Below are 24291 nucleotides of genomic sequence, written 5' to 3'. Positions count from 1 at the left end.
GTGTGAACATGTAATTGGTCTAGACGTCTTTTCAAAGGCTTTGCGGGGGACAGAGATTTGAAACAACTCTCACACAATTCTGTTATTTAAAGAGTAAATGGCATGAGTCATTTGAAAAACTGCTTTCAAATTTCATTTGCTTTAATACCTTCCATTTCAGTTCATTGTGATCTATCTTTCCATCCTGTCTTCCTAAATGTCTTGAATTTTTAGTGCATTTCCCTGCGTTATTTATTAATGTTCAGGCCTTGTTTTACATTTGAATAACTTTGATCTGTGTTGATTTTACATCCATCACCACCGACATTTAACCAAGGCAAGGCAAGGCAAGGCAAGGCAAGTTTATTTATATAGCACCTTTCAACACAAGGCAATTCAAAGTGCTTTACAAAAAATGAAAGACATTAAGAAAATGGCATTTAAAATCAGTCATTAAAAAGAAAAGATAATAAAATAAACATTAAAAGAAAAAGTACATGGATAAAAGTTACAGTGCAGTTTAAGATGTGAATAGTTCAATTAAAAGCAGCGGCAAAAAGATAAGTCTTCAGCCTGGATTTAAAAGTAGTCAGAGTTGCAGCGGACCTGCAGGTTTCTGGGAGTTTGTTCCAGATATTTGGAGCATAATAACTGAACGCTGCTTCTCCATGTTTAGTTCTGACTCTGGGGACAGAAAGCTGACCAGTCCCTGAAGACCTGAGAGATCTGGATGGTTCATAATTTAGCAGGAGGTCAGAAATGTATTTTGGGCCGAAACCATTCAAAGCTTTATAAACAGGGGTGCACATCACTTTTTTGCCCTGGTTCTCAAAGGAGCACCTGGAGATGTTGCTTGGTGCTCATCCTTAAAATGAAAGAAACTGTAACTTTTGAGGGGGTCTTGACTTTATTTGCCAGACACACGTGCAGAAGTGAACACAAGACAACATTAGCACGACCAGTAATCCTACAAGCTGTCATCACTACCCTCCTGACTGTTCTCCTCACTGTCTTCCTCTCTGTCAGACATGGTAGCTGATGATGTAGGCCTACTACTTCCTCTCTGGTTGAGTCTGCGATTAGCTGCTGGTTTTGGGTCGAAAGTCTCTGTTGTCATCTTAGAAAAGTGGATGTAATCAAATAAGTATGTGAACATAACCAATAACCTACCATAGCCAATAACAAATGAATGTAACTTATTTTATTTGTGTTGTTCATTCATATCTTATTTTAACTTAACATTTATTTGTTTATGCATTTTTTTTTATCTCTCCAGTTTTAAAGGATATTTTTGGTTACTGTCCTATAGTATATACATTGGAATGATTTCAAACCTGTTTATCCCAATAATTATAAAGGAGTGCCTTGGAAATATGTGTTTACATAAATTGTGACCAAACCGTTTGAACTTAGACTAAAGTTAACTATCTGAACACTCACTGAGCTGTAGTTATCAGCCTCTCAGTCTGACTGGAGAGGACTCTCCCTCCACATTATTGTAGAAACATCTTCTTCTTATATCCGTTAGAGCAGCTAGCACCAGATCCTAATAACAACAGCGCCGGTACCGGCGCAGCGCACCCTCCCTCTCTCACTCGCATTTTGGCTGTGAGCTGCGGGCGCCAGATAAGCCAACATCCCCCATTTTCATCACTTACAGCGTCCATCATACAGGGCAAATGAAACGTGTAACCGGGGTGAAAAGGGTGTTACATTTACTTAATTGTGAATATCGTTACATCAAGGCCGAAAATTAGGATGAGCACCAACGGTCAAACATTTTTTTTTTTCTCCCAGATCTCGCGCCCTAGGCGAACATCTATTACGCCAGTGCTACGGGCCGGCCCTGAGTTCATATCATAGGTTCATATGCAACTCGCAAATATATTTATCTCTCTCTCTCTCTTCTCTTTTCTCTCTCCTCTCTTCTCTCTTTTCTCTTCTCCCTTCTCTCTCTTCTCTCTCTCCCTCTCTCTCTCTTAATGTTGGTACGCAAATGCGCCTTTTTTCAAATGACACGGTGCTCTTTTTTTGGCGGAGGTGCGCATGCGCACCTGCGCACCAGTTATGTGCAGCCCTGTTTATAAACCAGCAGCAGTATTTTGAAATCTATTCTTTGATACACAGAAAGCCAGTGTAAAGACTTCAGAACAGGAGTGATGTGATCCACTTTCTTAGTGTTAGTGAGGACTCGAGCAGCAGCGTTCTGAATCAGCTGCAGCTTTCTAATAGATTTTTTAGTGAGACCTGTGAAGACACCATTACAGTAGTCCAGTCTACTGAAGATAAAAGCATGGACAAGTTTTTCCAAATCCTGCTGTGACATTAGTCTTTTAATCCTAGATATACGTATTATTTAGGTGATAGTAGGCTGATTTAGTAACTGTTTTAATGTGACTGTTGAAACTCAGGTCAGAGTCCATGACTACACCTAGATTTCTGGCTTTATCTGTTGTTTTGAACATTGCACACTGAAGCTCAGCGCTAACTTTTATACGTTCTGCCTTGACTCCAAAAACCATTACCTCAGTTTTATCTTTGTTTAATTGGAGAAAGTTCTGACACATCCAGTCATTGATTTGTTCAATGCACTTACTCAGTGTTTGAATTGGAGCATAGTCTCCTGGTGAAATTGTTACGTAAATGTGTGTGTCATCCGCATAGCTATGGTAACTTATTTTGTTGTTTTTCATTATCTGAGCCAGTGGTAGCATGTAGATGTTAAAAGAGAAGAGGCCCCAAGATGGAGCCTTGAGGTACCCCACATGTCATATTTGTCAACTCAGATGTGTATTTACCTATAGAAACAAAGTTGTTTCTGTCCTTTCAGTAGGATTCAAACCAATTTAGAACTGTTTCCGAAAGTCCCACCCAGTTTTCCAGTCGGTCTAGTAATATGTTGTGGTCAACAGTGTCAAACGCAGCACTGAGATCTAATAATACTAACACTGAAGTTCTGCCACTGTCTGTGTTTAAGTGGATGTCATTGAAGACCTTTACAAGAGCAGTCTCAGTGCTGTGGTTTAGACGAAAGCCTGACTGGAACACATCGAAACAGTTATTTAAATGCTAGAAATTACTCAACTGTTGAAAAACAACTTTTTCAATGATTTTACCTAGAAATGGCAGGTTTGATATGGGCCTGTAATTGTTCATTACTGAAGCATCTAGATTATTCTTTTTTAAGAGCGGTTTAATGACTGCAGTTTTCAGGGCCTGTGGAAAAATACCTGAGTGAAGATATTTGTTTACTATATGAAGTAGATCTGAGGCCATGCAACGGAAAACATCTTTGAAAAATCCTGTTGGAATAATATCAAGGCAGCAAGAGGAGGATTTCAGAAGTTGTATAATGTCCTCCAGGTTTTTATCATTAATCTGATGGAATTGTGACATGGTGTTTGAATTGATTTTAAGTGGACACAGAGACAACACATTTGCTGTACTAGATGCAGAGGCACTGACTGCTTGTCTGATTTTCTGAAACCAAAGCAAACCTTAATCCCCTCTGTCTTTGTGGCAAACACTCAAAAGTTTGAGTCTCTTTACTCTACTTTGGTTTTGACTTTGGGGGTAGAACAAAATACCAAAACCAACACGGCATATTGTCTTCCTCTTTCAAGAGGCTTATTCAAAGTGAACTTCCCGAAGATCAGAGCATCTCTCTTTAGCCCTGTTAAATCACTCCCTGCAACGATTGTTTAGCAGGAAACAAAACCAAATCTGTTTCTACAGGGGGCTACACAAGTCTGTGTGTGGGGGTCTGTGTTGAACGGATGATGATTGTGTGCGAGTACATATGCTGCTAATTGTAGGCAAGGCAAGTTTATTTATATAGCACCTTTCAACACAAGGCAATTCAAAGTGCTTTACAAAAAACGAAATACATTAAGAAAATGGCATTTTAAGATGTGAATAGTTCAATTAAAAGCAGCGGCAAAAAGAAAAGTCTTTAGTCTGGATTTAAAAGTAGTCAGAGTTGCAGCGGACCTGCAGGTTTCTGGGAGTTTGTTCCAGATATTTGGAGCATAATAACTAAACGCTGCTTTACCATGTTTAGTTCAAACTCTGGAGACAGAAAGCTGACCAGTCCCTGAAGACCTGAGAGATCTGGATGGTTCATAATTTAGCAGGAGGTCAGAAATGTATTTTGGGCCTAAACCATTCAGTGCTTTATAAACCAGCAGCAGTATTTTGAAATCTATTCTTTGACACACAGGAAGCCAGTGTAAAGACTTCAGAACAGGAGTGATGTGATCCACTTTCTTAGTGTTAGTGAGGACTCGAGCAGCGGCGTTCTGAATCAGCTGCAGCTTCCTAATAGATGTTTTAGTGAGACCTGTGAAGACACCATTGCAGTAGTCCAATTGTACATATATAATTTGTGAGCCAAAAGACATGTCATATACCGCCATTGGTAAAAATCAGTGGGTCACAAATAAATGTACAATGAGTGGGACAATGCAGATTAGCTTTGGTGTTGCATAAGCCTTCAAGTCACTCCTTTGAGGGTACAGTTATCAGATGGCTTTGTCAAACACTGTGGTAAATTGTACTAATGATAAAAAGCTGCAAACAAATTGGGATAACATTTTTTGTAAAAAAAATGACTCTAATGTATGGTTCAATGATACAATTACATTTTGAAGTTTTTTTTAGGACATTATCTTGTTATCATGTTATGAGAGTTCTGAGTCTTAACCACAATGATTGAGTTGTTGTTTATAACCTGCCAATTAATGCTAAAAAATAACTAATGCTGATAAGTCCCACTAATTAGTAGTTTTTTTAGTGTTGATGCATATTAAATTAAAGTGTGTAATGATTATATATTTGTAGCAATATCTGGGGATACCTACACCCAATGAGCAGCAAGTTTAATTTAGACTAGGTGCCATCATAGCTGTTTGAATGGTGTCACAATGTACCTCCTTGAGCACTTTACATTATTGAATTAGAACATTGACTCATAACCTGGAGTCAAATGGATGAATAAAATCCTCTACATTATGTCATATAATATCAATATACAGAATATAACATGATGATTTAGTGTGAGCTTTAAAGAGTAAGCATTTTTTAGAATAGGTCTTGATAACGTAGTTTGTCCTTGTTGTAGCTATAGGCTATGTGTGTGGCACTGTGAGTTTAAATGTCTCTTCATTTGTATTAAGACCACAGTCGTGCTGAAGGACATTCAAATAAATTGAATGGGACATTTTTGTAAAGGATATCCATCCTTAACGTGTTGCTTTCTTAAATTCATCGATACCATAAACATTTAAAATCAGCCTACTGTATGCCATTGCCTACTACTTTGGTGTTATTATTTTCGTTTGACACTGACTATGAGTTTCTTATAATTAATCCTATGCAACAGGCTGGCTGCTTCAGTAGAAACATAATCCACTTCCACTTTAAAATAAATAAATAAAAATTCCACGGATGCCGTTATAATTTTTGCGAATTGCTCCTGTGTTTGTGACTAAAATTCACAGTTCTTTCATTATCCCTGTTGTGATGTGGATTTATTATCAATTAAACTCATGATCCCACAAATCTGTAGTGAATCTGCTGTTTATCATGGGATGTTATCTCTGGATGGCAAAGTAAATAAACGTGTCACTATGCAGAGACATAGACAAACGCACCTTGGTTGGTATTCTGTAAGAAATGTCAATACCTGGAGTAAATACAAATCTAAATGCAGCGCTCTCATATGCAGACACCTACACTGCATACAAATACATACACACAGCGCATGGCGTGGTGCACAGAAGTGTGTGCATCTCATGAACTTTGCATTTAATGAATTCACTTCATTCTCATATAAGTCATCGGTCTATGCCAGGGTGTGTGCATGCATGATCATCCTCTTATTTCACAGTTCAATCAACATATTAGGATATACTTTAATCCTCGATCATTGCTCCTCACTGGTTGTTTAGGGCTGGATTAGTTATCATTAAGTCAGGCAGATTCACACAAATTCACATCGTACACATCACATCTAGCCTTCCGTTCATCCAGATATCCCTTCTGGTAATCCAGATATCCCTTCTGGTATACAGTGTATTAATTAAATCTAAATTAAAACCTTTAGAGGCTTTGGTAAATAGAGAGCTAAATAGCTCATGATGATCCATCATCTACTTAACTTTTAAAGAGAGCACTGCTATGTGTGTTTGATATTTACTGAATTGAGTGGGAGAATCTGTGAAGAAATGCTTTTGGTTTTCTTTTTTCCCACCAAAGTGATTCACCTGTCAACACCTGGGGGAAATGAGAACTTACAAACTAAGAACAAACAAAAGTCATGTGTTAGTGGTTGATGGTTAACAGAATGATACAATCTTATCAAGCAAGTTATCTTTAGGTTTTTTCAAAACATATTTTTTTCTTTCTTAAAAATAATTACAAAACTATGAAATGGTCTTATTTGTTACTAGATTTTAGGCTTAGTGCAGAGACATCAGCCTTCAGTGCAAAGGATTTAAAACAAAACGTCTGATTCAAATGTTTGCCATCCAATAATAATGTTCAAAGGATATTTTCTTTCCACCCTATTTCTGAAAATTGCTCTGTTTGCAGGAAACAGTGATTTATTTGGTCTCCTTTTAAGTCTGTCAGCATGCCTGTGCAGGTGCTGTCTGTGTTGGACACACACACACACACACACACACAGTAAAATCAGTTTTTTTTTTTTTAAAGGAGCGGAGGATGAGAGGGAGTTATAGTGGAAGCAAGAGAGGTATTAACAACAAAGAAAATGCCCCGAGAGAGGGATGGAAGCACAACGATAAGGAGGGAAGAAAAGAGCAGAGAAGATGAGTGTCTGCAAAAATGGAAACACCCTGAGCAATGTGTCAGAGCCATGACTTCTAAGGCTCTGACATATTGCTAAGGAAATGATCAGTCAGCACAGTTTTACAGCGCTCATCACTGACACAGTTGAAATGCAAATACTGCCCACTGAGCTTCCAGGACACTCTGTACTGTACATGTACAGTATGTTGCTGAAACCCAGGTGTGATGGTTCCTTCTGTGATGGTGCCTTACATGACAAGATCAATGGCTTGTCTTTATGCCAATTTGTCATGGCAAAATAAATGCGCTGCTTCTCACCTATAACATTGTTTTCAGTTCAGGTCAATGTTTTAAAATACATCCAAGATTAAATGTTCATCAATCAGGACACTTGAGGAGATCCATTCGACCATGCTATCAACAATATTGACTTTGTTCATCCATGTGACAAAATATATTTCCCTTACTGTCAATCCAACATTGGTTTTATTCATGCCTGGCTAAACCATCAAACCTTTGATTTTTCTCTTTCTCCCTCTTTGAGTCAACAACATTTTTCTACAGAAAATGACTTCCTTTCATTGTGTCTCTTACAAAATGTCTTGATTGGGTGGCCTTGTTGTTGTATTTCATTTTCTGATTTCCTGAATAGTAGATTTGCTTTAAGTATTTTAATAGTGTCTTGTATAGCCTTGTGAGTTTTGATAGTTTGATAGAACTCAATGTTCTCCCAGCCAAAGTACTACAATTTAAGTATCTTGGCAACCTTGAGATTGTAATTAAATGGTGAACTGCACCAACAGAAAACATGAAAAAATAGAGCCTAAGAGCAAAACTTTGATTGAATTGGGATCGTATTGAATGTTGTGTGACAAAGGCAACTTGCTTGTGTTCAATAAAACCTTAGAATTTACTGAGCCCCACATTTGGCCTATCCAACACAATACGTTCATTCATAGCCAGTGCTTCCATATGAACAGTAGATACTCATTCATATTTACTGTTCATACAGTAAACAAAAATAATTATTTTCCAGTGTTTCGATATAGTCAAATCAGTAAATGTTCAAATAAATATGGACTCTTTCTCACTCTAAAGAACATTACTGGCAAGAAAAAAAAGGCACTTATGTGATCAGACAACACCTCCCAAAACCAGATGCAGAGATACTTTTCTTTAGAGATGAGACATAAAGAGGGTCCTAAATGATTAGCAGGGATATTTATCCTGTTGTTTTGCTGAGGTCAGGTTAGGTAGTTGGCATACAGCTGAAGACATGCACACATACAGATCTATAGATAAAACCCATTTGTACTAATGCGGCTTGAAAGACAAATTATGTGTTATTAGTCAATAAACTGTTTCGATATGTGTTGTCTGATAAATGTTTTCTCTCTTTCTCTGTCTGTAGGTAGGGGAGAGGCAACATGTGCTGGTGACAGAGGAGTCATTTGATGCCCAATACTATGTGTCTCACAACAAGTTCTACCAACAGGTAAGATAATGGTTCAAGTGTGCTTACTCTATACGACCAAGCGGCAAACTCTGGGGCAGAGCCGGGAAGCCCATAAGAAAGTGCCACAAACTGCAGTTCATCTATTGGCCGATAGGGGATGGCTGCAGAAAGGGGCAATTTCCATAGACCCCCCATGTTAAAATGCCCAACTTTACAGCAGAAATAAACATGTTTCTACCCCTGGATGCAATACAAATTATTCTGGATATAGTTAGATTCCACCTTTATGACAATGGATTTGGGAGTGCATTTTTTTATAACGCACCTCTTTTAGTAATATTAGGTCTTAACGTTTTTGCATAAATTAGGGTGTGGTCACTTTGATGGACAGGTCTCTGCGTGACTGCTGCTTCTAGCTTTCTGTCCCTCTGCTAGCTCTGTTAGCTCCAGGATGGCTGATCCGGGGAACACAACTTGAACTCGGACGTGTTTGTTGTGTTGGTGCCTGGTGGAGTATCAGGGTGGCCCCATGCAAAGTTATGTGATGAGACCCTCTGTTTCGCGAGCGTCGACGGAGCTTGGCGCGCTTGCACTAATTGCGGCGCATAAAGGTGCACCGCATTTGCGCTTCAGATGAGGCCCCCTCCCGAAGGTGAGGCGCCCTCCGCGAGGTTAAGGCCCCACGCAGTCTGCGTGATCTGCGTGTAGGGTGGGGCGGCCCTGTGGAGTATTCTTCATTTAAATATCGGACTTATCTTATGCCGCCTCGGCTCCGCCTCTTTGCCCTTATTTGGATCAGGCGGGAGTTATACTCTGATATCACTGTCGAGACGGCAGCGGCCGACTCCGCCTACTAAGGGCTTCTCAGCAACTCTGCAGAAACCTATGGGTGACGTCACGGACACTACGTCCATTTATAGTCTATGTATACGACATATGTAGTTATCCAACATTTTGTGATCAAACTTAAAATAATGTGTCATTGGCTGGCATGGATATCAGCGTCTGTCAAAGGACAATTCAACACGCTTGATGTTTGTTGATACTTTTGCATCGGATGAATCCTAAAATAGTCAAGTTGGCCTACAGACTCTTTCCCCCATCAAAATAACATACATTGAAAATGCAGTAAATTAATCTGTGTTTGATGATTTTTTTTTTCGTATGTGAAGCTAATCCAACCCTCCCTCATTTTCACACTTAGCAAATCAGGTCAGAAGCTTTGCTTTGCATGTCACAGAGCACTTACAGCAGGTGTCAGAATCTTAAGCTTGTATTGACTAAAGTAGGTTAGCTATAACATCACACACACTCACAAATACACACACACACTCCCTGCGGTGGTCATGAGAGCATTTGGCTGCTGATAGCGGCAATACTTTTTGCTTTTTTTACTATACTAACATTAAGGTCAGCCCTAAAGACATGAACATTCCATCCTACACACACACACACACACACACACACACACACACACAACTGTTCACATACACACACATATCCGGATGGCTTCAAAGACCCTCTCTCAACCTGTGAAAAATTCACTTTAAAACATCTTCAAATAAATCAATTTCCTCCTGCTTTAACCATCATCAGAAACATGTTTGAAGTTATGCTTTTTATTAGCAGGGAGGGCAGGGGATGGTAATAATTTTTCCTCCCCTCCACTTTCCTCTCCTCTCCTCCTCTTCTGCAGGCTATAAACTAAAGTTACAAGTGTCACTCGGTTCATGTGTCTGTTGTGGGGTGCACCCCTCTTCATGCATGTGTGCATTGGTGCATATGTAGGAATGTATGTCATGTGTGTCAGTTGACTGTACTCCAGAGGAAAGCAAGCTGACATGTTTGATGTTTTTCCGCTGCCGTAATCTTTTTTTTGGGACATTAAGTATTTTGCATGTACTCCTAAATCAAACTAACTTGAAAAAAGAACATGAAAACACTATGTACCAATATGTTCCTGAAGTTGTATTCGCGCAACATCATTTCACTTTTTTCTCACTTATATGATTATTTTTAAAAACTCACTATTTATTATTGGTGCTATACTTTCATCAACCTTTAAACTGAGAGATTAAACTTCACTGCACATATATCAAACAAATTCCCAAATATGTAATAAAAGAAACATGTAGAGAAAAGGATTGGTTTGTTAAGGGGCAAAATATGGGAGGTCAGGGATCAGGGCAGAAGTGAAAAGAGTAGTGGGAGCAGGAGAAAAGGGACTGAAGGAGGGGGAGGTGAGGGGGGGGGGGGGTTGTTGGTGCGTGGGTGGGTGGAGGGGAGTGGGGAATAAGGTAGTGAGAGGTGTGAGTGTGAACAAATGGCCTAGTTTCACTTTTACACCATCAGATGGAGATCTATCCTGACGGCTATAATAGGCACCCATCCCACCTGTGTGGTGTGGTGTGTGGTGTGTGTGTGTGTGGTGTGTGTGTGTGTGTGTGTGTGTGGGTGTGTGTGTGTGTGTGTGTGTGTGTGTGTGTGTGTGTGTGTGTGTGTGTGTGTGTGTGTGTGTGTGTGTGTGTGTGTGTGTGTGTGTGTGTGTGTGTTGTGTGTGTGTGTGTGTGTGTGTGTGTGTGTGTGTGTGTGTGTGTGTGTGTGTGTGTGTGTGTGTGTGTGTGTGTGTGTGTGTGTCAGACTGAGGAATTAGGAGGAGGTGTTTCCAATGAAAACGGACAAGGTCTTTCATCATTTAATCATCCTGTAATGGGCATCAAATGACCCACACACACAGAACCCACTCACCTTCCTCCTCCACATCCCTGCTGTTTTTCCTCTGCGCTCTCAGCCTGGTTGCAAGCCACTCACACAGACACACACACACACAGTGTCCAGAGTGTCGAGCAGCAGGTGTGTTGATTAGGCAGGTGTGGCGCTGCCTGTGTGTCTGTTCGGCCTGTTCTCCATTTCCTATCATATTCCACCAGCTGGATAAAGACTGACAGATTAACTCTGAGCCAGGTTTGTTCCTGCCATCACAGCAGTAACACTCCCTCCACCAGTTCACATCTATTCACTGCCCAGTCAGTAGCTTAGCCCCACAGAGCCTTGTAATGGTTAGACAGACCCCCACATGATCTGAGTCAGCATGCACCCACCCTCCTGAAGTTTACCTGGGCAACACATAACATCCTCAGCAGCTCCCAGGTTACTGTTGGGCTGCGGAGCCTATAGAGATGAATACATCATCACATTATTATTGTTAGTATAAAACCATCTTTGAATTTGTTTAAAAATGTCATAACTGTTTCCAAATTGCTCAGCTGTTTATTCAGAGAGGATTGCATAACTGTGTACATCAAAAGGTGAACAAAGGGTCATACAGTGAGATGTTATTTTTTCACTTGAGTAATATAATAAATCATTGGTTGTTCTCAAATAAATCCATTACTTTAGTTGTGAATACAATTGTAAATCCGACCAATAATCACACCACAAATCATTATAACAGTTTTTGCAAGAGAGATAAATCTGAAGTAAGGCGAACAGCATACATCATTGTCTCTCTGTCAACTCTGTGCTTAAAGGAAAAAAATTTAGCATATGAACTTTACTTACAGGAGTAAGTCACTAAGAACAAATTTCAGGCACTAATTATAACTTGTTGTTTTCTCTTCCTTTCTGCTATGATCAGTAGAGATGTTTTGGTTCCATGATGAAATAATAAGACAAACCAGCAAATCCCGGTGGTTTTATCTCACAGCTGTTGCCGTCGTTTTTTACCTTGAGGGCATCCATAAATGCAACTGAAAACACTCAGCTCTGTGCTTTCTTTTAAGCAAGCAGGGACTAGCTAAATAAAAAATGTGAGGGAGTATTGGGAACAGTTTTGAGCAGTGGTTAATTGAAAATGTACATGATAGATGTGGGGAAAAATGCAGATGGCTGTTTATTCTTTTGAATGGATGGTTGTTTAGGTCAGCCATTTTAAGTGAATGACGGCAAGTTGCTGAATATATCTCACCTCTGGTCAATAAAATACACTCATTGTTCAATGAATACATTCACAAAGGTTTATGAATGATTAATTGTGTAACTTTGAAAATGTTCTTAAACTTTATAGTGACATTAATTATAATCTGGTTCCTGTTTTGCAGGTGCTGGTGCCTATGAGGGCTGAGTTCAAAGGGAAGATGATCGAGGTGGACATTTACGAGGCAGGAAAACACTTCCTGAAAGGCCGACCAGTAGAAGACAGTAAGCCCTTCACTGCCTCCATTGCTGCCCCGCTTCAGAAAGGAGAGGTGTCTGGCCTGAAGCAGGTAAACAGACACACACATGCACACTTCCAATCACTTTCTTTTCCTGATTTATGTAAACACAGTCAGCACTTCATGGCTGTACAAAGGATAATTAGTTATAGCATATATAGCAGAGTTTACTTGGCGGTTAATTTTTTTTTAAATGAAATAAATTAATGTGTTACGCCTCTTATATGTAGTCACTTTTTCTTGATGAAATCAGTAAAAAGTTCAGTGCAGTATATTTAACTGCTTTAAATCAGTTGCCAATGTGGTATATGTACAGTATTGGTGAACATGAGTCTACCAGATGTGTACTGCATTTGTTTGGGCTAATTACATGATTTAGCCTGCATCTGTCATGCACTGTATGTTTTTTCCTTATCCAAACCATAAAAGTTGTGTTTACAACACACTATTTAAATTGTGTTCAGTCAGCAAATGAATATCGTGTGAGTGTGTCCACATTTTTAATCCATTCTGGCTTCTACAGTTTGTGGAAAAGCCCCAGTGTATCAGGCGTGAGATAAGTAATTTAAGATAAGCTGTGGCTGGCTAAACTGTCCTCTGTCTTCTTTTCTGCCATAAACACACACACACACACACACACACACACACACACACACACACACACACACACACACACACACACACACACACACACACACACACACACACACACACACACATCATGTTAATGTATCTGTTTCACTGCATGTTATTTTTCACTCTGACTAGCTGGAGCTTATAGCTCAGGACATGGAGTCACAGAGCAGAATATGATACACTTTCTAATTTCACACTCCATCAGCCTTTACTGCCAGAAAGAGAGGGAGGGGAAGAAAGGAACTGACAGAGACATGAGAGAGAGGGGGGGGGTCACTGATGAAGAGTAAAGTAAGCAGAGAGAGAGAGAAATGGATGGAAGAGAATGAGATAAAAAGAGCAAAAGAGGAAGCCATGCGATGAAAAGTTCAGAAGTGGAGAATAGACCTTGTAAAACTAGGTGCCTCATAAAGTCTGCAGCCCATCCAATGCACAAGCTTTCCCACCACTTACTGTCCCTCTCCATCTTTCAACATTCTTCAACATGTTCACATGCACACATTCTTCATACTGTTATGCACACTGTTTCTCACACACTGGCATACACTATGTCTAGTCCATACATTGTAAATACCTTTGTCTGGATATTTCCTGACAAGTACCAAGTCCCAGGGTCCAAATGAGTTTCAGAAGTTTTTCTCAAGGGAAAATGTCATTATCTCGACACTCATTGTGCTCTAGATGAAATTGAATTTACAAATCTCGAGTTTGAAAGAGGAAGAAAAGAGTGTCTTTGTCACTTTCTTAATATTTGGGAATAACAAAAGCTGAATAGGACACGAAATCTCGTTCTGTCGTTTCACACACCTAGTGTCTGTGAACACACCTGGTGCTTTGAGGTTTTGGGGTGTGTATAAAATGTACTAGAGCTATTTGTTTAAAGTAGGTTGAGACTACAACAACATTTTAAACCACGAAAAAGGAACTAATAACGAGTGTCATAAGTGTAGTTGAAATTGTGACAGCATTTGAGTGGGGAAAAAAGGAGGCAGCCCAACTTAAGATTTAAACCACATACAGATAGAGAAACAGACCTAGGTGAGTGGCAGTTCAGCGTATGAACATTTGTTGTAATACGGTTCAGGATTTGAAAAAAAAAATTATCTGCTGTCCACGGCTCATTGCCAATTAACATACTGTTATATTACGTGATCTCCAGTGATGCCGCTGATGATCTGTAACCCATAGTCCTTATGGCCAGCGATGTCAGCTCTTAATGACACAAGAGTGGCACTGGAGCACAATGATAATCGATACGTGAATTAATGGCTTGAAAACAACAGTATTTGTAGGTTACACACACACAGCTCCCTGGTATATGTGATGTCCATGAAACTGATGAAGTCAGCATCTATGTTAAATAATATTATTGTTGGTGAACAATTCTATTTGAAAGTATGCATGCACACACATATATTTAGTAATACCCTGCAACAGCAAACCCTTGTATACACACATACATAAGGGCATGCACCCCTGCACACAGACACTGGTTGAAGGCTTATACAAGACCATCTTTTTCCTTTGAGTCTCTACATGAGTCCACCCCACACTGAGCTGAATGTGTATGTAAGATGAATGAACGGTTAGGGAAAGGCAGATAGATGTTCACCCCTATGTCTTGCAGCACAGTCTTTAATTACAGGCTTTTGGCAGCGAGCTCGAGAAAAACATAAAGGACCACGAGGAGAGAGATTGCGTGATGAGGTGCAATGATAGCTGAGTAGCTGATAGAAGGACGTAGTCTGAGCTTTGTCGTTTCATCTAAGATGCAGAGAATCAATGTAAGAGAAAGTGAGTATAAGAGAGTGGCAGATAAGTGGGTGATTGGATAGGCAGAAGAACCCACTAAGGGCTGTCATGTCCATTTGTCGAAAAAAGGAACAAAGTGAGAGCTCTGTCATTTTTGCAATGAAGAGCAAGATGATTGCAGTGTAGGATTGAAGAAATATTGCCATATAGATAGATTGATGGATGGATGGATGGATGGATGGATGGATGGATTCATAGAGGAACGGCTTGTGTAAGCTTGTGTGGATTGCTTGGGAAGGACGTACCCAAAGTGGAAAAAATAGATACAATGATGAGACATGATGACATTGATGCACTGATGGATGAGCAGATGAAAGAATGCATGGATGTGTGAATATATAGACAGGTAGATGTAAGGGTGAGTAGTAGGGATGCCAGAAACTGACCATGATCAAATTTGAAAATCGGACAGCCCTGGCGAATATGAATCGATTATTCCCCCCCCCCCCCCCCCGGGGGAGAAACAAAACACAGACAAATGGAATTCCGTTGTTTTCTTTTTCTGGAACATGTACATGATACAAAAGGGCTCTTCAGGTAGAACAGTAAAAAGCAATAGCAAAAAATAAACCACCATCTTCTGCGCAGATCTTCTGCCTTATCTTTGTACAGCTTTTCCATTTGTTTGGTCATTGTAGTACGGCCCGGGACCCTGTAATCTGGTTCCAGGCTTGCTATAAGCTCAAGGAAACCCCCTCCTTCCACGAAACTTATTGGCAGCATGTCCTTCACTATCATATTGGTGATTAGCGCAGTTATGTCACCTGCACTTCTGTCATCACAACGACGTGGCCTTGAAGTGAAGTTAGTAATGGCCAGCTGTGCTGCGTCTTTCTCTGTAGGCACTTCTTTGGCATGCTTCGCACTCAAATGCGAACGCATTGTTGATGTTGAGCTGTGGTAGACCAAAGTATTTTCGCAGAGCTTGCATTTGACTTCATTTGCACTTGTCAGTTCGAAGTAGTTCCACGAGGAACTCTTCTTTGAACGTGCCGCTTTGTTCATCTTTAGTTGTGTTGTTCTCACTGTTCTGTATATCGCCAATAAATCAATCGTATGTGTGACGGAGGGGGGGGGGGGCGGGGTCGGTGTGTAGCAGGCAGCAGCAGTCTGCACTCTGCGCAGCCTGCGCTGCAGGCTTCCTCCAAGTTTACAGTAAAACAAACTGGTGGTGTGACCAATGGCCATTTACAATTATTAATACTATTACTATTATTAGCATTAGTCTATATTTTGGTTGAAACTAAGCCAGGAAAAAACATAAATAATAATAAAAAAATATATAAATAAAATCGAATTTTAAAAATAATTGTCGATTATGGAGACTGTAACGAATATTCGAAAAATCGAATAATCGCTGGCATCCCTAGTGAATAGTGAGGATGGACTCATAGTGATCTGCTTGCACACTGTTCTTCGTCCATGTGCATCCCAAGACTCTTTTCTTTATCCACCATGACATGTTCTTAATGGCCTCATTCCATAGAACAAGACCAATGTTTAAGAGGGAGAAATATTAGCTTTGTATTGGCATGGATGACATCCTTTCTTCTGTTCTCTCTCTTACTCTCTCTCCGTCTGTCATGCCATTTATTCACAGAAACAGCACTTTCCACACAAGGGGAAGGACAGTAATGAGTCTTTTAGTGGGACACAATAGCAGAGAAAGCACTCAACAACACGGTGCAGGAAAGAAAAGGGGAAAGTATCTTCAGCAGTACTCATCCTCAGATGAAATTAAATGATAGAAGAGGCGGTGGGGGGAGGCCCAAAAAACATAACAACAGTGAAAGGGAGTACGAGCAGGGTAGACGGAGAGATCAGGAGACAAAAAAAGCAGCTTGAGAGCCACCAAATAATCAGGTCCTTTCACAGCATACTTTCTCAAGGGGACTGAGAGAATAGTGAGAAGAAAAGGGCTCTGCTCCTTCCAGGGGAGCAAAGACAGCAAACTGACAGTTGGTATGAAGGACAGAAAAGAAAAAGGAGGAAGCTGGGAGAGAGTTCGAGATGGAGGGATACAGGTAGTGAACAATGTCCCTCCATGGCCACACATTGACACTAAAAAATGGAGGCGAATGGAAAAATCTTTGTTGTTGTATTACATTTATTTGTTCCCTTTCTCTGGAGCTGATACTCTTGTTTTTCCTACCCTTTCTTGTGTTTAACTTTTTTTCATCTGGTTTTTCTTGTTTTATATCTGCCCGTTTTGTATTACTTCTACTTTCTATTACATCTTTCCTCAGAATTCAGTTGTAATCAGTCCAGTTCATGTTTGTGTGTTTGTGTTTTTTACTTATGTAAATGGATGACAAGAGAAATATAGAAACACAGATTGCGTGGACGTGGTGAAATTGTAACTGTGTCTTTGTCTACTCTAGTACAAGCTGAGTGGGTGGGATTGCTGGTATTTTGCATCATTATGTTTACAACACAGACACAAGCTTACATACACTACAGGTTCATTGGTAAAGCAGAGATTATACATGCACATATACACAGACCCTTGTACACACACATTAATGCACACACACACTTGTACAAAAGCGCAGTCCCCCCCGGTGGTGCACATGGCAGACTCCTACTAGTCGCAGGCTATATGAGACACTGGCTGTACACACACAATAATGATGTAGACAAAACACACACACACACGACCGACACAAACATATACACACTGGTACAAAAATCTGTATCTCACCCCAAACAATTGAACTGCTCTGTGTTGACATGCAACTGTTATGGATTGTTGCTTTGATGTTGCGTTATGCACCCATCATGTTGTCATCTGTATTGTCAGGAAAAGAACAAAAATCAAAGATTAGGCGGTCTTTTCTGGTCGGGGTACAGTTAATCCTCTCAAATCTTTATTTTTCTCCATTATTTAAAATGTCAAAAGGTTTTGCTTGGCTTTTGGATGACTTTGTTTAGTAGCAAATAATTAGTTTTGCCTTCAAAACAGCAGGCGTAGCTATTTTAAGCAATTCATTTAGCATGTCAAATCGTATTACATGGCCTCCGCTTTGTGTATACTTCAAGAACCAAAGTCACAGTAACAAACGATGTCAAGCCATCAAAATTCAGTCTATTTTCTAACATGTCAAGTGGCATTACGCGGCCTCATTCTGTTTTGTTTATTTAAAATGTCAAAGGGTTTTATATGCCCCTTGCTCTGAGTTCACTTTGAACCACAGATGGAATATTAAAATAACAACGCACTTTGCCAATAAACTGTTTAGGAAAAATATCTTTGTGTTTTGGGGTTTTTTGTTCCATGTTTTCATGAAAATAGTCTTTCACCAGAATGTGCATTGTGGACAAACTCATTAGCAAAGCTCTTCCACAGATGAATCACCCATGGCCCAAGTTTTCCTCTCAGCAGTTATACATGGTGACTAAAGAGTTCACCTTGATCATTGTCCCACATGACAGCAGTAGACCTGCGAAACCCTCAGACACACCTCGAGCCCTAAAGGGGGCATGTGGTGCAGTGGGTTGTGCGTTGACCACCTGTTGGGGGCAGGTGGTCACAGGTTCAAACCCCACTGCAGTCAGCATGTCGTTGTGTCCCTGGGCAAGACACTGCACCCCAAATTGCTCCTGTGGGGATTGTCCACAGTATTGAGTATGAAAGTCGCTTTGGATAAAAGTGTCTAACATGTAATGTAATGTAAAGGGTTTAGCATTCTGTCCCTTCTAGTGTTCAGGTCAGCAGCTATACAGAAAGATAAATGAGAGAAGATCTTTTATTTGTGTTACTTAGTAAGCATTTCGGTGTGGCTGAATAAGGTTCAGTGGAAGTTCCGGTCTTTCAAAACCTCCACATCCAGTCATCAGTTTAATGATTGTTGGCAGTCAAAAGTTTAATGTAGGCTTTTACTTTGCACATATTTGACTGGTTTTGAATCGTGCATATGGTATTCCCAATAGTAGGCAACATGGAGGACTGTCTACCCTATTACTTAGTGTAGGTGTCTTACACCAGAGACACCTAATGTAATGGTGTATTGTATTATGTCAAATTAAAACTGAAATATGTCCTTGGTTGTCTAACAACCACCTCAATATTACTGAGGTTACATGAGACATCTTTTCTCAGTGTCAGCTTCTCAATATAAAACTGATATTTGTAGGCAGCCAATTATGTGTGTACGTTTGTCCCTGTATCTGTTATGTTGGTCTGTATACCTTTCTCCTGAAAGCATCTGATGTCTGTATAAGTGCCTTTTATGTGTTCAACACATACACCTCAAACTATACACACCATGTTTTTCTGTATTTAGTTACTGCAACTGTAAACCTTTTCTATGAGAAAACAACTTGATACATCTGTGTGTGAGAGAGAGAGTCATGTCAGTCTGATGCTCATATAAAGCAACTGTCTATCAGCTGGGGGGGTGCTGCTGGTTTGGTGATGCTCTGGTGCGTTCCCACACTGCGGCAGAGGAAGCCCTGAGTGAGCAGGGTGACTGGTTTCTTTAATGATGTTTGGGTTTTTCTTATGCAGCAAGTAACACTGTTGTTGAGTGAAGACAGGTCTGCACCAATGGTTTTTAATGGCACTGTCATGGACTTTTTATAATCCTGCTAGAATGTTCTCAGCATTACAGTTTTTTAGGGCTTAAGAGCCAGAACAAACTTTGTAAGTTAAATCAGGAATTGTCTTTGAATGTTTTTTTCAGAGAACTTTAAAGGCCTTGAATTTAAAGTTCTGTTCACATCTACTGTGTGTCAATGTCATTAACATAATGACAGTAAGCAAAGAGTTGCCTTCCCAACAGAAGATAGTTCTCACTCCCTGTTTGTATTTTGGTACATAGACCTGATGGTATTGATTTATTTTAGGGCCTGCAGACACTAGCAGATGCACTGTTGTGTTTTTTCTTCTGTTGACTTTGCTGTAATTCAGTCTTTCTGTTGCGTAGTTGTAGAAAATAAAGCCTGGCCAAGCCATGCACAGCCAACTAGAATATCTGAGTTTATTGAATATGGAGGTCATTTTTGTGTTGGAAAAAATTGAATCCGAGATGAATATGATAAACCTTTTCGTTTATTATTTTCTGTGTTACAAAGTGAAATGTGCCTCTGTAAACTTGTATGTTTTGTGTGCTAAAGTCAACGTGTAATGAAACACATTGTGACATAGTGTAACTTAATAATATGTTAGGATTTGGAGGTTGTGTAGCTTGAGTGTGTGTAAAGTGACAACAGTTACACAGATTAGAAAGAGGAAGACAAAGAAAACATGACCCAAGTTCCCCACTGAGCTTCTATTTCTCTTTTTGAGTCCCATAGTGTTCCAACAAAGTACCATAAATACGACTTGTTATCGCTCTTAATGTCTCCCTCATCCCTCCGTCCAGCTAAAAATACGGCTTCAGCTCTTTGTTATTGTCACTGTGGCTTTGTCAAATCGCCCATGACTAAATAGGCTGTTACAGTATCTGTTTAGACACACACACACACACACACACACACACACACACACACACACACAAAACCACTTCCATAGTGGTTGTGTGTGTCTAGAGTGACACTGACAGCTGGTGAGGATCATGTGAGAAACGTGACCACTGTGTATTGTGCTTTCTGGCTCTCGTGATGTGTTGTGTGTGTCTTTGTGTGAAAATATCAAGTGTTTTGGTGAAGTCTGCACTAGACTTTTAAATGTGCTTGTTTGGAATTAGAGCAGAGTTTTTCAGAGCCAGACAGACATTTGAGAGTCCTGGAGTTTGAGGGAAAAAGTATCTCGCTGTGCTCTCCAGCGCTGTACCCCCAGTGCAGTGTTAGATGATTTCCGGGGAGAATTATTTCATTCGGTTCTACCGCTGTGAGCATAGAGACACAATTACCCACCACAGGCCTTCACGTACGAACACACTTATTCACAAATGCCAGCTTTCTTACTCTCTCTCTCTCTCTCTCGCAGACATATGCACAGGCTCAGCTGGCCACCTAGCAGGTGGTGAACTATCATTGAAAGCCACATCTCTCATTTTTTTCCTGCCCCTTCCCCTCATTTCTTGTCAGTTTTTCACTTCTCTCCCCCCCTGCTCTCCCACTGTGCTGACACACACCTACTGGCACTTAGATTTTCACTTATCCTCCCTACTAGTAATAGATTGTTCCACTGTACTATTCAGTCCCTCGCCTGGCATCCCGTTGTGAAAAGACACCTGCAGAGAGACAGATGAATAGATGGGCAGAGAGGAAGGCAGTGTGCTCGGCCTGTCAACGCAGAGAATGATCATGGTTTTGACTCTCACCTTTGTTTTTAATTCACCAGTCCTTTTAGTCTGTTTCTTCTCTTGTCCCGCTTTAATGACCATTTCATTGTTTTCTTCTGTGCTATTATGCTATTATCTTAACGGTGTGAATTATATTGAAGTCTTTCAGTGTACTTTCTTGAGGTTTCTGTCATTTAGACATTCATGCTAATGAAAAGTTATGAATGATGAAGGTGTTACACTGTAATCTGACTTAGAAGTCTTTTTCAAATAAGTGATTTAAACCCGACAGAACTAGCTGTATTCATTTTTGATCACATGATGACAGTTAAGAGGCTCATTGACAAGTAGCATGCACTATGACAGGGACTTGACCTGGCTTCCACCATACAGCATAGCAAAGCACACTTACTGGATTCCAAGCAACAAGGCAGCAACAAAAGATGATATTACTTTCGCCATGAGGGAGTCCACAGATGATGCTAACCTTAAGCAAATGTGGACACATCCGCCAGACCTCTGTTACTGATTCTTCCTCCGCCTATTGTCTGAAGTAACTGTAAATGACTTCTCATAGATGTGTCACGTAGGCGTTGCCGGTCACAGTATCCCTCCTCCATTGTGTGTAGTAACAGAGGAAAGCATTCAGAGACAACGGTGAGGAGAAGAGTGGGTGGCAAGGTAGTGTTCCCAACCATCAGAGGACAGGGCGCGGGAGTAATGTGGAGGATAGAGAGGCAGAGGACAGATGCTACAGTATGCAACTACACCAGCAGCAGCCATGTTTGTTTGAATGCAACTCGTGTAGGCGTGCACCAACTCTGTTACATACAAATACATAGTTTACATATGAGCATGCGTTTGTACTCCACAAAATCCGTCATACTTTAAATTGTCATTTATAGGTCAAAAGTTCTGTATGCATACATATGCTCTACAAACTTTTCAACACTGTTTCTGAGTTTTTCAGAATTTCCAAATCAAAACTTTTCCGAACTATATCAAATGCCAAACCAATAGATAACAAGCACAGCCAGGTGCTCCTTAAGTTGGCTTAGCATTCTACTGGGAGGATGTGGAGAGACATCGCACTGTCAATCAATAAAGAAGAAATAAGTCAGATTACAGACAGAAGGTAAACGGAGACTTGATTAAAGGTTATCCTGGAGAGAAGCTGATCAATCGCTCAATATCTCCCTGCATAATCTTCCCCAATGGTGATAAGGAAGTGTACAAACCGTCATGCACAAGGACACATATAGGAACGACAGCAAGGTCACCCTGATAGATGTCCTACCCTCTCAGATGTTGACACGTGTTGTTTTCTCCTATCCCATCTGTCTATTGCCCAACTCAAAAGAGCCACAACTTGTGCAGGATTATTAACTTCTTAAGTAACGTAAAAAGCAAAACCAGTGTCTTTTCTGTTTGCTGGTTTAAGAAAGAAAAACAATTGAAACGAAGGTGTACAAACTCGAGATAAATAAAGTGCTTTGGTTTTTGATTTATTATGATTCTTACTTAAAATGTCTCATTTAAATCTGTGTGAAACGACAATATATTTTTGTACACATATACATCAAGTTTCAACTTAATGTGCCCTGATAGTGTCAAAGTTTACCGGTTATATTTAGTGTTTTAATCACTCAACCATAGAAACTAAGTTGATACTGGACAACATGTAACTGCGAATTCAGATATTGGGGGGTGGAACACAAAATGTAAACAAAGTAGTAAGAAAAAGTGAATAAAATATGAGATATACATGGGAAGTTAAGTGCAAGTATATGACATAATATGAATGTTAATAATATTATTATCATAATCATTTTAACAATCATAATAATATTGAATATATGGTCAAATATTTTGCAAAACAAAAGTTCATGTTGGCAGGACGGCTGCTATAATGAATATTGTACAAATAAATGTAAAGCATATTTTCAGCTTAACTATAATGTTTTTAACATAAGAGGTTAAACTGCTCATCTACTGTAGGGTTCAGATCACCATCAGTGAGGGGGGGGGAGGTCAGGGAGACGTAGGGCTGGTTAATTATGGCTTCCATCTGAATTATATTAACACCATCATCTGAAAGAATACTTCATGTTGATGTTGCTCCCATCACAGCTGCTTTTAGTGTTTGTTATTTTAGTTTTGAATCTTCATGTTTTACTATTAGCCACATTCCCAACACACAACCGTATAATGTAGCCCAGAGCACTCCTTGCTTTAACTGCATACCTAAAGTGGCTGAATTGTCCATGTTGCTGTAAGAAGTACTCGTGTTATACTTGATATGGAAACATTGTAGCAAAGCAATGTGAAAATGGTGTGTTACTGAGAGATTAACTCGAGCACTATCACAGTCCGGAGCTACGTAACTACATCACAGTGCACCTTCCTCAACATCAGCTTGATTCAATAGACAGCACTCTGTAATAATTGGATCACTACAAAACTGCATTAACTGCTTTACACAGAGATAATGGCGTCCTAATTGAAATGCACTCATTTGCATAAACAAATGGCTGGGTTTAGGAATGCTTCCATCCACAATATATTGGAATAAGGAGAGGATTTATGTTTATCATTGTGTTTGCAACTTTCAAATGAAACACAGTTTTAAAGAGAAATTAGATGGAGATAAAGTAGTAGTAGTACTCGTAGTAGTAGTAGTAGTAGTAGTAGTAGTAGTAGTACTCGTACTCGTCGTCGTAGTAGTAGTAGTAGTAGTAGTAGTAGTAGTACTCGTAGTACTCGTCGTAGTAGTAGTAGTAGTAGTAGTAGTAGTAGTACTCGTAGTACTCGTCGTAGTAGTAGTAGTACTCGTAGTAGTAGTAGTAGTAGTAGTAGTACTCGTACTCGTCGTAGTAGTAGTAGTAGTAGTAGTAGTACTCATAGTAGTAGTAGTAGTAGTAGTAGTACTCGTACTCGTCGTAGTAGTAGTAGTAGTAGTAGTAGTAGTACTCGTAGTACTCGTCGTAGTAGTAGTAGTAGTAGTAGTAGTAGTAGTACTCGTAGTACTCGTCGTAGTAGTAGTAGTAGTAGTAGTAGTAGTAGTAGTAGTAGTAGTACTTGTAGTAGTAGTAGTAGTAGTAGTAGTAGTAGTAGTAGTAGTAGTAGTACTCGTAGTAGTAGTAGTAGTAGTAGTAGTAGT

At 39.9% G+C, this 24291-nt stretch overlaps 1 protein-coding gene across 1 annotated transcript in view; it reads left to right on the top strand.

Moving 5' to 3' along the window:
- cdkal1 (CDK5 regulatory subunit associated protein 1-like 1) overlaps positions 1-24291 on the top strand; it is a 303497-nt gene that overhangs the window by 274423 nt on the left and 4783 nt on the right. Inside the window, exons 13-14 of the mRNA XM_034208587.1 lie at positions 8198-8281; positions 12343-12507. Coding sequence (XP_034064478.1) covers positions 8198-8281; positions 12343-12507 — 249 coding nt within the window. The remainder of the gene's footprint in view (positions 1-8197; positions 8282-12342; positions 12508-24291) is intronic.

This window comes from Gymnodraco acuticeps, unplaced genomic scaffold, assembly GCF_902827175.1.
Source record: "Gymnodraco acuticeps unplaced genomic scaffold, fGymAcu1.1, whole genome shotgun sequence".
NCBI classification, from domain to species: Eukaryota; Metazoa; Chordata; class Actinopteri; order Perciformes; family Bathydraconidae; genus Gymnodraco; species Gymnodraco acuticeps.
Note: the sequence above shows the minus strand (reverse complement) of the source record. Positions and strands in the feature narration are given on the sequence as shown.